Source organism: Cavia porcellus, unplaced genomic scaffold (assembly GCF_034190915.1).
Source record: "Cavia porcellus strain 051 isolate PalLab524CR breed Dunkin Hartley unplaced genomic scaffold, mCavPor4.1 scaffold_21, whole genome shotgun sequence".
Taxonomy (NCBI): Eukaryota; Metazoa; Chordata; class Mammalia; order Rodentia; family Caviidae; genus Cavia; species Cavia porcellus.
The window spans coordinates 44290443-44308781 of record NW_026947504.1 but is presented as its reverse complement, the minus strand read 5'-3'; the positions used below and the strand labels follow the sequence as shown (position 1 = coordinate 44308781).

Below are 18339 nucleotides of genomic sequence, written 5' to 3'. Positions count from 1 at the left end.
TCATGCTGGTTCTTAAGGATTGTTAAACCTGTGCTATAAAGTTCAAGTTGTGAAATGTTAAGAATAAGCATGTCATGTGACTTGAACCAGTTTATACAAATATGTCTGGTTGCCAAGCTGACAAGGTGTGGATTGTCATAGTACATACATTGTATCAATTTGAAAGGTTTAGAAGTTTAAGAGACTCTGCATGGAGCCAGGATCCTTGCTTTGTAAATATTCTCATCCTGTGCAAGAGGAGGATACAAAGGTGGTATGAGTGCTACCCTCACCCTGTAAGATGGGTAGCCTGCTCACAATACAAGGAAGAATAAGAGGCTTTTTCTCCACTCTTTGCTCTGGCTGATTTTGCTGGCTGATGCCTTGAAGTGTTGCCCTGTTGTTATGCCAGTCTGCTTTGAAGCCAGCTCATTGTGGACTGAAACCTCCACAAACAGTGAGATAAATAAACTTTTTCTGTCTTCATTTTGGGTGTTGAATATTTTGTCCCAGCAATGAATGAAAAGTAACCAAGACAAGAGTCAAATATAACTATGAACAAGGGTGAAGAATTTAAGTTATTTTTCTAACTTCTAAATGGAGTATACATAGGCTTGTATGTCTGTATAGTCGTATATGAGTATATAATTTTAAGTATGAATATGACTCAACAGTGCTACCCTGCAATGTTTTTGTCAGTAATAGAAATAACAAGTACTTTTCTATCATACCATTATAGTACATATCTGTTATATTTATATATTGGTCATTCCTTCAAAATTTGCATATTACCTTCCTGTATATATTCATTTCTTAAAAAGACTAAACAGAGAAAGGTATATGTTGCTATATAATTTATGTGCTTTTAAGTATTATATTTTAAATAGACTTAAATACTCTTTCCTAAATAATACTATGAATTTTGTTTAGAAATTTATTTGTACTGAAGTAAGGTCTACAAGCTGCCTCAGATTATGAAATACACTGCACAATATTTCAGAATCCTGGATTTGGAGTAATATATCTATAATGATAGTCAATTTCTTTTTTTAACTTTAGTCTATTAGTACATGTGTATAGTACATAATGATTACATTCCTTGTGTGAGTTTGTACATGTGCATAACATATCTTCATTTATCTTTTCAATCTCTTTCTCTTTCCTTCCCTGCCCTCTATCAATAACTTGATTCCTCTTCCTCCTCCTGTTCCTCCTCTTCCTCCTTTTTTTGTACATTTGATGGTTTTGTACTTATTTTCTGGACCAAGTTTTCACCAGAAGTCAGATCAAACATAAGCTCAAAATTAAACCTAACCATTGAATTTCATTCAGTCCTCACCAGCCAGTTTACGACCAGAATCAAGGAAATAATTAAGTTCACGTACTGTGCTGCTGTATATTTAACATTGCTACTATGGCTGAGCCATAGCAATGCTACTTCTCAGACATAGTGGCCCACACAGGAATCTTTGCTCTTACAGACACCAAACAAACTGGCAAAGCCTTAACTTTATACTGAGGTCAGAGAGTACTTATTCTGCAAAAGTGTGGTTTTCTCACAGAAGTTTAGGCCTTAAATAATACAGTTGACTTTGCTTAGTTAAATTTTAACTTAATATATCCTTCCATCTAAGTGCTGACCCACTCATTCATATAGTACTCACTTATTTTTTGTGCAGATATGTTGTAAATACATCTGTATTTGTATGCATGTGCCTGTGTATAAGACTATTTTAAATCACTATGGTTAAATGAATCTTAAACTATAACTTTAAATTACCACTTCCTTATATTATTGGCTTAAATTAGTGAGTTGCTCTAGATATATGGCAGAAACACATTTGATTTTTATCATCCAAAATTTTAAAAATTTGTCTTCAATACATTAAAAACTTGAAGCTTAAAGCAAATCTATAGCATTTGACATATTTTTTATTGAGATGCTTGGAAAAAGAATGTGTACTTTATAAAGTTTCTAGTAGCATACTATGAGTTGGAATATAAAAAAGGTATTTACCTCATAGAAATTTCATGTTACAGAAGATATTGTTTTATACATAAGAGGAATTTTAAGAAAGGTTCACACCTAATATTGCTAATTAAGAAAAGTCACAGATCAAGTTACAAATGTTTTTATTCTTAGTGTCTTAGACATACCAAGAAATTTTGTATGGATACACAAACTATTTTAACAACCACTGACCTTAAAGGAACAAATACTATTATATGAGCATGAATATCACTTCCAGATGAATCTCTCTCCAAAAATTTTATACTTCAGCATCAGTATAGTTCTAAAATGTGTTCTCCAGTGGCAAAGAGACATCTATATTTGGATAAAATAGTATGCTCTATATTTTAAAATATCTGCCTCAGATCTAGATATTTCAAAGTGAAGTGTTTGGGTAATTGCCATTCAGTTAATGATTTAACAGATACCTCTTGTATGTCAATAATTTAAACGCTCTTTGATGCTAAAATGATTGTTAGTAATATAGATAGTGCTGTGGCAAAGTTGTAATAAAGGTACTGGTTAACTACCCATTCATGAAGTAAAAGAAAATAAAAGGCCACATTTAGCAAAAGGCATCTATTGGATTATGATCTTAACTATCTCTTCTACTTTAGTTGTAGATTACAGCATTAAATATGTGACTGAGTAACATGAAAAACTTTTAAAATAGTTGCCTGGGCTTCATTATTTGTTTATTAATAATGTGAGTATATATTTTCATGCATGTTTGCTTGCCTGGTTTTGGTAGGCAATAGATTTTACTTCAGCTAAAATAAATCAAACGCAATATGATTTTTCTCTACAGAGCCATGCTCATGATATTCATATCAGTCCTTAATTATGCCAAATGGAAATTTGAAAATTTGAAAAAACCAAAAAATATGACTTGAAGAAAGCCATTTCAGTAATATTTCCTGAGTACTTACAATAGCCTCTTAAAAGGATGAAAGCAGAATCGACTGGCTTGAAAACAAAGCATGGGAAAGAGCAGGAAGCCCATATTCTAGGTTTTCTAAATGATCCTGAGATTAAACATCTCTTATTTTATTTATGTTTCTTTTTAGACAGAGTGTTGCTGAATAATTCAGGCTGGCCTTGAACTCAGTCTATGCCCAGGCTACCCTGTAATTTGTGGGGATTCTTCTGCCTCAGACTCCTGGGAGCTAGAAATACAGACATGCGCCACCACGCTAGGCCTAAATGCCTCCTATCGTAGACTTCTTCAAATTCTGCATCTGAGTAAATGGTAAAGTTGATATGAACTGGGAAATATCTCAGCAGCAGGAGCGGAGGGGACAGAGCTGAGGAGTCACAGTCCGATGCCTGCACACACCTCACTTGGATCACATCCTCCCTCCTCTTCACCTTCTCTTCCCCTACATCCTTTACTCCATCCTTCTTATTTAACAGTTCAAACACCACTTTCATGTTATTTTTCAATTTTTTTGTTTTTCTGGGTTACACATACACAAAAATAAATGATGCTTGTCTTTCTGATTCTTCCTTATTTTGCTTAAAAGGATGATTTGTTACTGTTCCATTCATTTTCCTGCAAATTATATGATTGCATACTTATTTGTGATTAAATAATATCCCGTCATGTATATAAGTTACATTTTCTTCATCATTTAATCTGTTTATGGGAATGTAGGCTAATTCCATAATTTTGGAGTTGTTATAACTGCTGGGATAAACGTGGGTGTACAGGTAGCTTGACTGTATACTGATTTTGACGCCTCCAGATGTAGACCCATAAGGGGCAGGGAAGCACCATTGTTAGTTCTAATGTTAGTTTTGGAGGAACCGCCGCACAGATTTCCATAATGGCTATACTGGTTTTTTGTTTGTTTGTTTGTTTTGTTTTGTTTTTTGTTTTTGTTTTTTGTCTTTTTCCTTTTTATCGGTACCAGGGATCGAACTCACAACTGCCTGCTTGAAAGAAAGGCGCTTATGCTTATGCTGAGCTAAATCCCCAGCCCCAAATAATGGCTATACTGTTACATTTCCATGAACAATGTAGAAGGTTCCTATTCCCAACATCTTCACCAGAATTTTTTTTTTCTGGTACTGGGGATTGAACTCAGTACCTTGTGCTTGCCAGAGTATTTTTTCTTCATAATAGTCATGCTGGTGGAGGTGAGATATAATGCCAGTGCAGTTTTTATTTAGATTTTCCTTACAGCAAAGATGCGAAACATTTTCATATGTAATTATTGCCATTTGTACATCTTCTTTTGAGAAATGTCTGTTCCACTCATTCACCAGCTTAATGATTGATTCGTTTGAACTTTTGGTATTGAATCATTCAAATACATTTTCTATATATTAATACACTGTCAGATAAACATATAGAAAAAGGTTTTCTTCTATTCTGTGGACTGGCTATTGTTTTCTTTTTTCTTGGTACCAGAGACCGAACTCACAACCTTGCACTTTCCAGGTAAGCGCTTGTGTACTGAGATATATCCCCAGCCTTCTCATCACTTTATCTTTTTCTTTTTCTCTTTGTGCAGGTTTTTACTTTAATGTAATCACACTTGTCAGTTCTTATTGCCATTTCCTGAGCTACTAGACTTCTGTTCAGGAAATCATTGCCAGTATTTCCACTATTTCCTCCATTTGCCTCTAATAGTTTAAAACTTTCCGGTCTTACATTAAAGTCTGCTTACATGAAGATCTTCAGCACTGAATTTTTATTGTACAGGGTGAGAATAATGATCTAGTTTCAAACTTCTTGAGTGTGTGTTTAGTTTTCCCAAGCCTTTTGTTGAAGAAGCTATTTTCCACCTTATTTTTTCGATGCTTTGTCAAGAATCAGATCTTGAAGCTGCATGGGTTTATTCCTGGGTCTTCTATTCCATTAATCTACATGTCAATTTATAAGTCAGTACTACACTTTTTATTTTAAATTGAGTATTGTGATAACTCCCATATGTGTTTTTCTTTGCACAGAAATGCTTTAGCTAGTGTAAGCCTCTTGCACTTTCACTCGAATTTTAATTTTTTTTGTTCCAGTTCTGCGAAAAATGTCACTGATATTTTGATGGAGATTGCAAAGAATTTGTAGAAGTCTTTACCATGTGAACAATAGTTCTTTTCCCCTAAACAAGGGGTGCATTTCAATATTCTAATGTCCTTCTCTTTTATAGCATCCCTGGAATAAAATCAGTTTATTAATTTTCCATGATATTTTCAATACGAAGTCAAATTTGAATTGCAATTATTTTATTGACCATTTTTGCATCTGTGCATTGGCATATATTTTCTTCTTTTGGTGTATATTTTGTTTTGTTACAGGGTGATATTCAGTTCATAGAATAAGTTTTAAAGTGTTTATTTATTTTCTGTTTTATGGAGCAGTTTTAGGAATTTTAGTATTAGTTCTTCTCTAAAAGTCTGGTAAAATTCATCAGTGACTATCATATCCTGGATGTTGTCTTTCTTTAGACATATTTTGTTACCGTTTCAGTCTCTTTCCTTGTTACTGATCTATTTTTGCTTTTTGTATTCTCTTGGTTCAATTTTGGTAAGTTGTATATGTCAAGAAATTTGTCCATTTCTTTTAGATTTTCCAATTTATGAATGCAATAGATTTTTGAATTATTCCCTCATGGGGGAAAGAGATTTCGCTGAATAATACAGTGTCTGCTGGCAAGTATAAGGCTCTGAGTTGAAAGAAAGAAAGAAAGAAAGAAAGAAAGAAAGAAAGAAAGAAAGAAAGAAAGAAAGATTCAACTATGAGTTTTGGACTTCAGTGTGTCTGTTGCAATATCTCCTTTATCTTCCCTAATTTTACTTACCTTCTCTTTTTTTGATAAATTTAGCTAAGGGTTTGATAATCTTGTCTTTCTAAGAAACAAACATTATTTCAATAAACTTTTGTATAATTCTTTTGGTCTCTTTCATGTACTTCTATCTTAATCTTTATTACTTATTTCCTTCTACTGATTTGGGGTTGGGTATATTCCCGTTTTCTGAGAATTTTAGATGCATCATTAGATTATTTATCTGCGATCTCACTGAATACGTAATGTAAACAAGTAGAGCTATATATTTTCCTCATACAATATTTTCCTTCATTTTATCCAATAAGTTTCAGGATATTGTGTTTTCATTTTCATTTCATTCTAGAAATATTAAAATACTACCTTGATTTCTTCAATGATCTATTGCTCTTTTAAAAATCTACTATTTAATACCCAAATGTTTCTATATTTTCTGAATTTTCTTTTGTTGTTGATTGCTAGTTTTATTCCATATAGTCTCATAAGATGCAAGAAATTATTTCATTTTGTTATTTGCTAAAATATGCTTTATGGTCTAAAATGGGACCTGTCTTTGAGAAAATTCTGTGTGCTGATGAAAAGAATTTATGTTATGAGGCTGTTGAGTGAAAAACTGAATAAATATCTGTCAAGTCTTTCTGAAATATTAATTTAACTCTGACATTTCAGTGTTGAAATTTTTGTTTGGGGAACCTACTTATTTTCAAGAGCAGACTGTTCAAGTCCCCACCATTGTTACGTGAGGGCCTATCTCACAATATGTTCTGCAGGGTTTGTTAGGTAGATGCTCCAATATTTGATTCATACCTATTTACTATTTCTTCTTGATGGATTATTGCTTTTATCAAAAATTAGTGAGGTATTTGTCTCTGCAAACTGATTTGGCTTAAATCCCATCTTACCATTTATGAGTATATTTAGTAACGTTTTGTTTCAGATTCCATTTGATTGGATCGTCATTCTCTGTCTTTTCATTTTCAGTTTGTGAATCTTTGCCAGTGAGGTGAGTTTCTGGCAGTAGCAATCTGTTGGATTTTTTTTAACCCAAACCATAACTGGTTGTATTTTGTTTTAGTCCATTTCTTTTAATTATAGAATGCAGACTAATTACATTCAAGGAGATTCACTAGTTCTTGTCATTTTAATGTTTTACTTCTGGGTGTTTTGAATAATTTAAGTTTAATTATTTGCCCCTGATGTATATCAGAATTTTGATGGTCTGCTAAATTAATCATTGTTAATTCTTTAGCAATTCTTATTTTTTGTTTACTTTTCTAGTAAGATTTATTGTTTCTCATTGCCTTGTGACTGCATTTTTCTTGCTTCCTTGTCTGCTTGTGAGATTTCTTAAGTAGCTTCTGTGATGCTTGTTTAGTGGTAATTAATTCCTTTAGTTTACACTTACTGTTATATCTTGCATCTCCATGTTCTCCCGGTCTCATGTTGTCTTAGGTAAGCTTTTTTTGAGGGTGCTGAAGTATGGTGTGTGATGCTGTGATTAAGAGTGCCCCAATCTGAGTGTGACTGACACCACCCAAAAGACAGGTAGGCTGGATGGAATACAAGGGACAGAAAGAAGCTGGTCTACTCATTCCCTGCTTTTCTGCCTTCTACTTACTCAGAGGACTGTTTCTCCTCTGTCATGTCCCTCTCCCAAGCCACCTTGCCTTAAAGTAGCTAACTATGGATTGAGACCTCTACAAACTGTGTGCCAAAATAAACCTTTCCTTCTTTAATTTAGTGTTGGATATTTTGTCTCAGTAATGAGAAAAGTAACTGAGATGCTTATCTTGAAAGATTTTTATTTAAAATATTGAAATATTTCATTCTCAGAAGAATAACTTTGTCAGCTAGAAGGATTACTCTATCAGTAATCTAAGTCAGTGTTATTTTCTTTCTGTACTTGAAGTACCTGTTACTATGTCTTCTGGTACCTTCGAGTTTATGCTAAGAAATCTGCTGTCGTTATGTTTGGTTTGCATTTATAAATGTTGAACACTTTTTGCCGACAGTTTTCAATAGCATGTTTTTGTTTGGTACTTTGGCAGTTTAACAGTAATATTATATACAGATATTCTTTGCTAGTTGTGTCTATTTTGGTTTCTAAAACCTGATGCTCCTAGGTTTACAGATCTCTCCCAAGATTTGGGAAATTTTTGACTATTATTTCAGTGAATATAATTCTATACTTTTATCTTCATCTTGTTTCCTTTATCTAAACTGGTAACTCATAGGTTTGGTCCCTTAACTGTGTCATATAGTTCTTGGATGGCTTATTTATAATATATATTAATGTCCTCTGATTGTGATAGTTCATCAAATTTACCTTTAAGTCACGGTAATTTTTCCACTAGTTGATCTAGTATATTTCTGAGGTTTTAAACTGAAGATTTATTTGACTTATTGAGCTTGTCACCTCAAGATTTCTGTTTGTTTCTCTCAAAATTTTTCTTTGTTTAATTGCTGTTAAATTCTTTAACTCCATTTATTTGCACAACTTTGAAGTGATTATTTTTTTAAAATTATCTTTTGAATTATTTGTCTGGCATTTCATCTACTTGATAAACTTAGATTCATTTACTAAAGAATTGTGACTCTTTGAAAGTTTCAATACCTAATTTATTCATATATCTGTGTTTCTATGTTAAGATTTGTACATCTGTTGCGATGAGTTTTTCTTCTACTTTCTTTTTTGTTCTACTTTCACAACTGTTTTCTTTTTTGTTTGCTTGCTTTTTATTTTCTTAAGACAATTTCTCACAATGCAGTCTAGGCTGGCCTTGAATTTGCAGCAATTCTCCTCCTCAGCCTCCCACATGCTGGGATTACAGGCATGCACCACCATTCCTGGCTCACGAAGATATTCTTAATTCCAGAATCCTCTTAAAACTTTAATCCCCAGTACTACTCAAAGGAGAAAACAAATCACAGTAATAATAATACAAACATAAACTACCTATAGAAGTGTAAGAGAAAAAATTAAAATCAAGCACCATACCACCAGTAACAATAGAAAAGAAATGGGCAAAAATAATATAGAATAAACTAAAAAAATTAAGCATTCATAAAGATAAACATAACAATTAAACAAGTTTAAAACAAAGAGGTGTTTTTAACAAAGGGAAAAAGAAGAGAAGTGTAAGAGATAAATATAATTATCAAAATTACAAAATATATATAAATAAAAAAGATAGAGAAAAAGAAAACAAAAGAATAATGGGTAATAAAAATCTTCCTCTGGCTGAGATGCTTGAGTTAGAGAAAAGATCTTGCCAGGTCCCTAACTAGTGGATTCTACAAAGCATGGAGCGGGAATAGTGAGTTGCGGCCGGAGTCTGTTGTGTTTGCTCTCTGCTGCCCCTCTACACATTTGTGCTGCACACTGGCTGAGATCTGCCGTGTTCCTCCCCAGACCTGGACAGTTAATACTTTATGAATGTGGCAATGTTAACAATTTACTACTCGTGCTTGCTTTTTAATTCTTTAATTGTACACTTTAACATCAACTAGCGGCAACTATGTTAGAGAAATGTAGGGAGAGTAGAAACACATCCATCCTCAGTCCATACATCCAGCAGTGTGGCAAGTGTCCAAAGTGAAGCATGTCCCCAAGTGCACTGGAGAGTGGGGGACATGAAAGGCTCAATGCTCCTCACCACAGAGGGCAATGCCACTTATTAGCATGCCCTCTACAGCCTGAAAGTCCTGCTGCTTAGATTTCTCTGGGAGTCTATGATGACCCCACCCTCCATGGTTGTCTCTCTTGCTGTCTCCCATCCAGTCACTGCAGCATGCTGTCCCCTGTGATCCAGAATTGCATTGGCAGAGTCCCAAAGTATCTCAGTCCCAATCAATACGATCCCTCCCTAAAGGGCTTCTGGTTACAGAACTCAAAAAATGGTGAGCACTGTGGTGGATTTGACCAAAGCTAGTTTGCCACTCAAGAGGAGTAATGTCTTAGTTACTTTTATTTTGTTGCTGGGACAAGATACCCAACACCCAAAGTTAAGGATGGAAAAGTTTAATTAGCTTCCAGTTTGTGAAGGTTTTAGTCCATAATCAGTTGACTCCAAGGCAGGGTGGATGGCTGAGGAGCAATTGTTCGTGGAGATGGAAGACAGTAAAAGCAGTAATAAGAGCAAAAACAGGGAAAGCAAGCCTCTCTTCCTCACTTATATTGTATGTGGGCTACCCTCTTAGGTGAGTGTAGCACTCACACTGTCCCAGTCCCTCCTCTTGCACAGGCTGAGGGTGTTTTCAAAGTGAGGACTCTGGTCCCCTGCTGAGTTGAGCAGGAAATACAGTAACTCTGAAGGTGAGGGCGTGAAAACAAGAGATCCTAGTTTATCAAGCTCTCTTTGAAAAGCCCGTCCCTGCCATGATTGTATGAGGCTTTGACTGGACGTACAGACACCAGCCATAGTAAGTAGTTTTTTAGACTGTATCCCTACACTGGATTTAAAATTTGCAAGAATCATGGATGACACTGGAAGCTAGGATTGCCAGTCCATTGTTTATATATGCGGCTGCCAGTACTTTCCAGGTTAACCTTGTGCTTGTAGTGTTAGGCTTCCCTGTGTCTGACTTCTCTCTAAGATCTGAGATTGCAGCCATGAGCTTCTTTATTCTTTTCTCTGTGTTGCCTTTCTATTTTTCTGCAGACTGCCTCTCATTTTCCTTCAAATTATGGTTCTAGGGCCATGGATTTAACTCAGTGGCATAAGCACCTGCCTTGTAAGCCTGTGGTCGTGAGTTTGATCCCCACTACAAAAAAAAGAAATTAATTTTTAAAATGTCTATAAAAATGCTTCCATTTCTACTAACAATTAATTTTTTCATCTTAAAATAACCCTCATGCTGATTATTTTAATATATTATTTACATATTCCCTTTAATATTTTATAGTGTTTCTTACAAAATAGATATTCTAAATGGCTAGATGAGTTTAAAACATATATGCTTAATTATGCATATATAAAATTATACTTCTGCTTGAAAGTACTGTAATTGAAGCTTCACTATGTGTATCATTTTTCTTGACAATTGTTTTCTGTTAATTCTTTTTTGGGTTTCCTTCATGTATAATCCTCATCTTGTGTTAATGTAACGTGTCATTATTTCTTCTGCCTTGCTGAGCTTGTCTTTATGTAGCACGTATTTTGCGTAGATGCATCTATGATTATGTGCCAGAAGGAACAAATTTTAAACTCCAAATAGTGAAGCAGCATATTAAACAAACTTGAGTGTCATACAGGTGGACCTGGGTCTTCTGCTTAGCCCTGAGAGATCACATCTGTCAGATGTGAGTAATAAAAAAAAGAGTTAATGTGCCTGCAAGACTTTTAATAAGCAGTAGTAGTATTTTCATTATGAGCATCTCAAGAGTATAATTCAAAGGAAATCATCAGTAACCTGATTCAATGAGAGTTCACACTGGTAACCAGGTTCAGTGTCAGCTTATTTCTAAAAACATTGATAGTCAAAATGTAATGTCTCTTATCACCTGAAAAATATGCCCAAAAAAAATAGCTACAAAGAGAACCTAGGAAGCTAACCTACTTTCTGTGTCATCCTTAATCATTAGTCTGAATGTTCAGAAAGCAAAAGGAACCTCACAGTAAAGTAAAAGCAAACACACAAATCAAAAATCTTCACTGACCAATTAAAAGACTACTATTTAGGAGGAAGAGTTTGTGTTTAAAACAACTCATTAACTATAGTTTAGTGTGTTTCTTTATTCTTTAGGAAATCAGCATCGGGGAACAAGAAAAGCAAAATTGTCAGAAAATAATTTAGCAGTGATCAATCAATTTATCAAAAAAAAATGTTTCTCTAGCTACTTACCTGAAGATCTCATACAATGTCAAAATTCAAATTACAGAAAAAAATAATGCGGCATACAAATAAACTTTTTCATTTTATCTTCTTTCTTTAGAGCAAAGTATGTATCTCTCTTGCAAGAAAAAAATGCGGCAAAATGTTTAAGAGCCTTGTTCAACCCTACTATAGCATGCTATTTGAAAGTCACAGACTTAAACAGTCAGATGAATATTCATCATTTTTGCTTTCTTTTTTCCTAGGTGCCTCCCATACTCCTTGATAAGCAGTTTTCTGAATTTACTCCGGACATTACCCCAATCATTTTGGCAGCCCATACAAATAACTATGAGATAATCAAACTTTTAGTCCAGAAAGGCGTCTCTGTGCCCCGACCCCACGAGGTCCGTTGTAACTGTGTGGAGTGCGTGTCCAGCTCAGACGTGGACAGCCTGCGCCACTCGCGTTCCAGACTCAACATCTACAAGGCCCTGGCCAGTCCCTCGCTCATTGCGCTGTCCAGCGAAGACCCTTTTCTCACAGCCTTTCAGCTCAGCTGGGAGCTTCAGGAACTGAGCAAAGTGGAAAATGAATTTAAGTCAGAGTATGAGGAGCTGTCACGACAGTGCAAGCAGTTTGCAAAGGACCTCCTGGATCAGACGAGGAGCTCCAGAGAACTGGAAATCATTCTAAATTACCGAGACGACAATAGTCTGCTTGAAGAACAAAGTGGAAATGATCTTGCAAGGCTAAAACTGGCCATTAAGTACCGTCAGAAAGAGGTGAGTATGGCCATCCGAGCACCACAGAATCTAAGAGTTTATTGGTACAGTTTAGACACACAGATTGATCACTGTCATCACAGGGAAACTGTATCTGTATGTAGTTACCTTGTGTCCTCTTTTTTCCCATCCTTCCTTCCTCCCTTCAACCCCCCTTCCCCTCCTTATTTACAAAGCTTTCTTTCCATTTTATTTCCTTTTATCTTTTTTCTTTTCCTTTCCTCTCTTCCCCTCCCACCTCACTCCGTAGTTGCCTTTTCTTTTGAACGATTTCTTCCTGTTTTATGATCTTTCCCACAAAGTAAACTGCTTCTTATCATATTAGTTCTGAGTTTTATGGTGTTTGCTTTTCACGTATAAGTGGATGACATTTCTGGTTTGCCAAATTAATATTCATCTTCACTGAAGAATGACAGTCAGCGGTTAAATGACTGGTAATGGTTTGTCTCATCTATGTTGGAATGTACATGCTTGTTTGTGATATAATGGAAATTTAACGAGTTTTATAATCCCCCTTGTGAGACATCCGAGTTCTGCCATTTGTGTTTTCTAACTTCAAAGGCTCATGCATAGACTGTTTTAACTTTTTGAGTGTATTTATCAGAATTGATTGTGTATTTTTATATACGCATTTCAAATGTTTTCCTCGCTGGTTTGTAGGAATTGTAAAATGTGCAGAGGTATGTAAATATGCAAGCCTATTTCCTATGTGAAGGGTCTTAGAAAAGTAAAAAGTACTACATTAATAAAATGATTATTGGGGCCTGGGGATTTAGCTCAGCAGCATAAGCGCCTGCCTTGCAAGTGTGTGGTTGTGAGTTCGATCCCTGGTACCAGTAAAAAAATAAAAAATAATAAATAAATAAAATAAAATGACTATTAGACAATACTAATATAGAAAAAACCTATAATCCAACAACAGATGAAACTGCTAAAACTACTTTCCTTTTGCTGGGTTTGTTGATTTGCCAGAAGAAAAATGTTAAAGATGTTATCTGTATGGTAATAATAATTTTCCCATGAACTTTACATGCATTTCAGGTACTTATTAAATAAAGTAACCACGACCTTCTTACACCTATCACTCAGCATGATGTATGCTTCCATCATAATTTGTGTTTGAAAACATTCTCAGAAAAATGTTTACTTCTATCACCAGAAAATATTGGCTCTCTTTTCATTCTTGATTGACATTAATTATCTATTCTAGAACAATAGTTGGAAAAACTGTGATTAAGATGAAAAACAGTGAGAAAAAGAAGAGACTTTTGAATTTTAAAATGTACTCAGTTTTTTTAAATTTGGCCACTTTTATTCTTTCTCAAGTCTGACTGCTTTCTCTAAGCCTATTTCCTGAGTATTTTAGGTCCCAGATAATCTGAAATTATTTGAATAGATGAGTTGATCTAACTGCTATAGGAGCCTGAATCTAGTTGAAATAAAAGTTTCTCTGACATTGAAGGGATGGCTGGGGATATAGTTAGGCAGCACAGCACCTGCCTGGCAAGTGCAAGGTCCTGAGTTCGATTTCTGGTACCAAAAATCAAACAACACTGAACAGAGTAGATCAGGTTATCTGGGACCTGAAATACTTAGAAAAGTATTTCTATTGCATAGAAAAGTATGTCTATTACTAAATAGGCAACAGATCCTCCTGTACGCATTTCCTCTGACTAAAATCACAGATCCAAACACTGGCCTTTTACCGTGGTCCCCTGTCACTTTCTATGCTATCTATGCTCCTTTCCTACTTTTAGTGGGCCTGAACTGGCTCTGCAGAGCATGCTTCTTTGATTTTCATACTTTTTTAATAAATGTAAAACCTCTCTACGTACAGAAACATTAAAAAATAAAATCATATATCTTAATTTGAGTCTCTGTCAACAATATTAACACATTTTCCTAGGTTCTTGTGTTTAGGGCTCAAGGACATAATATCTTAAAGGACCAAATAATCATAATATGCAGCTATAAGATGAATTGATGAGAAGTTTCACATCGTTTAAAGTGCTGAAGTACTTAATATGACCATGAAATGTTATTCTGTTCATTCTTGTTAATGATGTGAAGTCACATGACCTTAGAATTATGCCAGATCTTCTTAAAGTAATACGATTTTCTTTCTTTAACACAATAATATGATTTTATTTCTTTAGCCCTCTTTGGAGAAGTAGATTTAAGGCTTGTCATAATGATTATAAATGTGTGTTAATGTTGCATCAGTTCAGAGTTGGTAATATTCTATGCACCTGAGTTGAATGAAGTTTCCAGGATGCTGGATCCACACAATAAAAAATAAGGTAGCAGCCACCTTTGCTTACTTATTAGAATTCTACTTGTTCTGCGATAAGTCAACTCAGCTTCATTTTTTGCTGACACTGATTTTGGTACTGTGTTCATAGCTGGTTTAAATTTGTGTTTGGCTGCAGTGACTTTTGCAAAGACCCAGGAAAGAATTACTCAAAAGCTCATTATACACTCATAATGAAACTACCAGTGATAGCTAATCAATTTATCCTGACAATTCTTATTGAAAGGATTCCAAGACAAAGCTTTTAACATGAATTACTTGCATATTACTATCCATTTACATTTATCTACAGATAATTCTCATATACTTAAGTCATTTATTTCTTCTTTACTTCTTTCAGCATGTATTTCACAGAACATATTTTAGACAGAGTGTGGAGCTCAAGGAACAACACGATGACCTGCCTCTGCTCTGGCAGATCTTATAGTTTTTTAGGAGAGAAAAGAAAACATCAAATATATGTTGTTAAGGGCCAGGGATTTAGCTCAGCAGCATAAGTGCCTGCCTGGCAAGTGCAAAGTACAAGGTCATGAGTTTGATCCCTGGTTCCAAAAAACAAAACAGACTACACACACACACACACACACACACACACACACACACACACACACACACATATATACTTAAGTATATACTTGGTACAGTGTATTATATATATATATATATGTGTGTGTGTGTGTGTGTGTGTGTGTGTGTGTGTGTGCATGTGTGTAGTGTGTGTGTGTTTATTTTGTTCCTGACTCATTAAAAATCTTCATCCTTACTTAAAATTTATTCCTTTGCTTAGACGGCTTTGTATACTTCACAAATGTACACAGTGAGCTCAGCTTCATAGTCTGCTGAATATAAAGCCACAGACCATTGTGTCTGTAATTAGCCATGTCTAAAGCAAAGTATTAAAGGCATCTGATCATTTCTAACACTTCTTTCAAGATGTTTATACATTTTCCGATAAGAAAATTTTGATTTGAAGGATAATAGAAGCTAATATTAGAAGAGGAAACGCAGCTAAAAATATAACATGTAACAAGAAAATTAGAAGTAGTGATATCCTTTAAATGAAGCCTTTTTAAAAAGACATCATATTTGTATATTTTCCTTTCATCTTTTTTGTGATTTCAATGAAAAAAAATTACAAAAAATTTTGTAACATTTCACATTCAAAATGAAAGGGTATATTTGGCCTGATGATTTTCCCAAAGCGAAGTAAATTGTGTCTAGATTACTTTTTTTCTCATTGTTGAGCCAACACACCTAACACCTGAAATTAAGGAAGAAAAGGCTTAGTTAGCTCACAGTTTGTATCATACTCAGCTTGCTCCAAAGCAGGGTGGCGTGACACAGGGACAGCAGTTCAGGGCAGCAGGAGACAGCAAAAGCAGAACAAAAAGCAGCAGAAGGTCCTCTTTTCCTCCCCTATACTGTGGGCAGACTACCGCCCCTGTGGCAGTGTGTCACACTCCCATCACCTGGTCCTGCACAGGATAAGGACGTTTACAAAGTGAAGATGCTGGCCTCCTGCCGAGTGGCTTAATTAAACTTCTAAACTTCTTAAATTAATACACTATTATCAACTGTTACGGGTTGTTTTTCCGGTGATACTAAAGAAAGATCAGGAATAGGATTTTTTTTTTTTTTCGTACCAGGAATTGAACTCACAACCTCATCTTGTCAGGCAGGTGCTTACGCCACTGAGCTAAAGATCCCTGACCCAGAAATAAGATTTTATTGTCATTTGTATTCTTTGAAACCATAAGTTGTGTTTCATCAAACATATTTCTAGAGCATTCTAAATACTGACTTCACAATATATGATTTAAAATTTTCTAGTAAAATTGCATGTCTTAAATAAAACTCTGTTTTAGCAAAAAGGCATTGCTTTAGACCTTTTTATCACAAGTGTTTCTTGGTTTGTTCTAAAAAGTTTTGAAATTTGCCTTTGGTCTATCTTTCATGCTCTGGAATGCCTCCTCATGAATATCCATATTGGCAAAGTTGTGTTTCTTCTTTAAAGTTTATGTCACACCCCCACACACCCAGGGAGAAGTCCATGAAGCAAATCCTTCTCAGTGTTGTCTGGGATAGTGGCCTCACTTGTATGCAATAACTATTGTATTACATTCTTACATTTTCCTCTCCTCCCTACACTGAATGTCATGAATACAACTGCCTTTTCACCAATCATATTGTAGCATATGAACTGAAAAATGGTCTCGGGTTTTGGGTGTGATGGTGCACACCTGTGGTCCCAGGAACTCAGGGGACGGGGTCAGGAGAATTGCTTGAACTCAAGGGAGTTCAAAGTCAGCCTGAGCAGCATAGTGAGATTCTACCTCAAAAGAAAAAAAAGTGCTCATAAATAAGTACACCTGAAATGGAATTGCAGACTCTCTCCACTGTGTACAGTTACCTGCATGTTTTTTTAAACCTAATTAATTGACTGAATCTAGAGTAATCTCCTAACAACAATCTTCCTATGAATTCAGATATTAAAACAAGTTACGTTATCAGGATTTAATTTCAGGCTTTTTCAGTATGTCTCTGATATTCCTATTGGTATCCCCAATATAACAATGTTCAGGGTGTCTAGGAAGATGACTGCATGACAGGGTATTAACCTCATGAATGGTTTAACCTATGAATGAATTCACAGGTGAGTGGGCTGGGCTCCTGGAAAGGAGGGCCTGTTGGGGAGGGTATACCTGGGAGTGTGCCTTTGAAGGGTACATATTGTCCCTGGCCCCTTCTTCTCTCAGGGATCTTCTTTGATTTCTCTGATCTGTGGCTGCTGCAAGGTTAGGAACTTTCCTCCACTGCACATTTCCTGTTATACTTTACTATGAAAGACTATTATTACCCAATTAATTTTACCATGTTTTTGTCTATCACTTCATAAGCCCCTATATAAATAGCTAAGTAGTTTGTCATTTTCCTGTATATTAAGCAGTGGGAAATATTGGCTTCGTAATTTAATTTGTGATCAATTTTAATTTTTGCCTTATGGGTTTCATTACCTTTTGGAATATAAAATAATTCTTCTTATCTATTAATAATAATCGGTATTCTGATTAATTTATATTAGGATCTACATTGGCACCAAGATGCATAATAGATGAATTTTACCTCAGCCTCTAAGTTTGCCCATTCTTTAATCCCTTACATTATAGACATTAAAGCAAATTACACTGTGTGCCACACTTGATTTCAACTTGCCCTTCGGACTTCTATTCTTAAGTACCTTTTAGTCATTGGTTAACATGACCTTGGAACCTGGTAGCTCCAGATCAGAAACAGCAACTGTTCTCACAGCCATGCTTACAGAAATTGCAGGCATATGCTTGGATTTGAAAGCATGAAACTATACTGAGTGGTGTAAATAATCACGAAGCCTGTAAAAGTGATTTTTAAAATACTATTCTTCTAGCGTAATTCTTTCTTCTGCTATTATGAAGAGCACATTCACTGACCAACTGAGAACCCTGCCTCTCTGGTCCTCTGTGTGTGCACGCCTGTTGTTGCCAGGCAAAACCACATGGACAGCACACACTCCACAGCCTCACGGCAGCCCCCCCAGGACCACACCTCTTCAGTGCTGACACTGTGTCAGAGAGGACCTGAGTGACTGCCCAGGACATGTCAGCACGCTGATGG

At 35.4% G+C, this 18339-nt stretch overlaps 1 protein-coding gene across 9 annotated transcripts in view; it reads left to right on the top strand.

Moving 5' to 3' along the window:
• The window catches only part of Trpc4 (transient receptor potential cation channel subfamily C member 4), a 201419-nt gene that overhangs the window by 89932 nt on the left and 93148 nt on the right, over window positions 1–18339 (top strand). For all 9 annotated transcript variants that reach the window (XM_005006923.4, XM_063232148.1, XM_063232147.1 and 6 more), the window contains one exon: window positions 11859–12377. In XM_005006923.4, the coding sequence (XP_005006980.1) occupies window positions 11859–12377 (519 nt within the window). The remainder of the gene's footprint in view (window positions 1–11858; window positions 12378–18339) is intronic.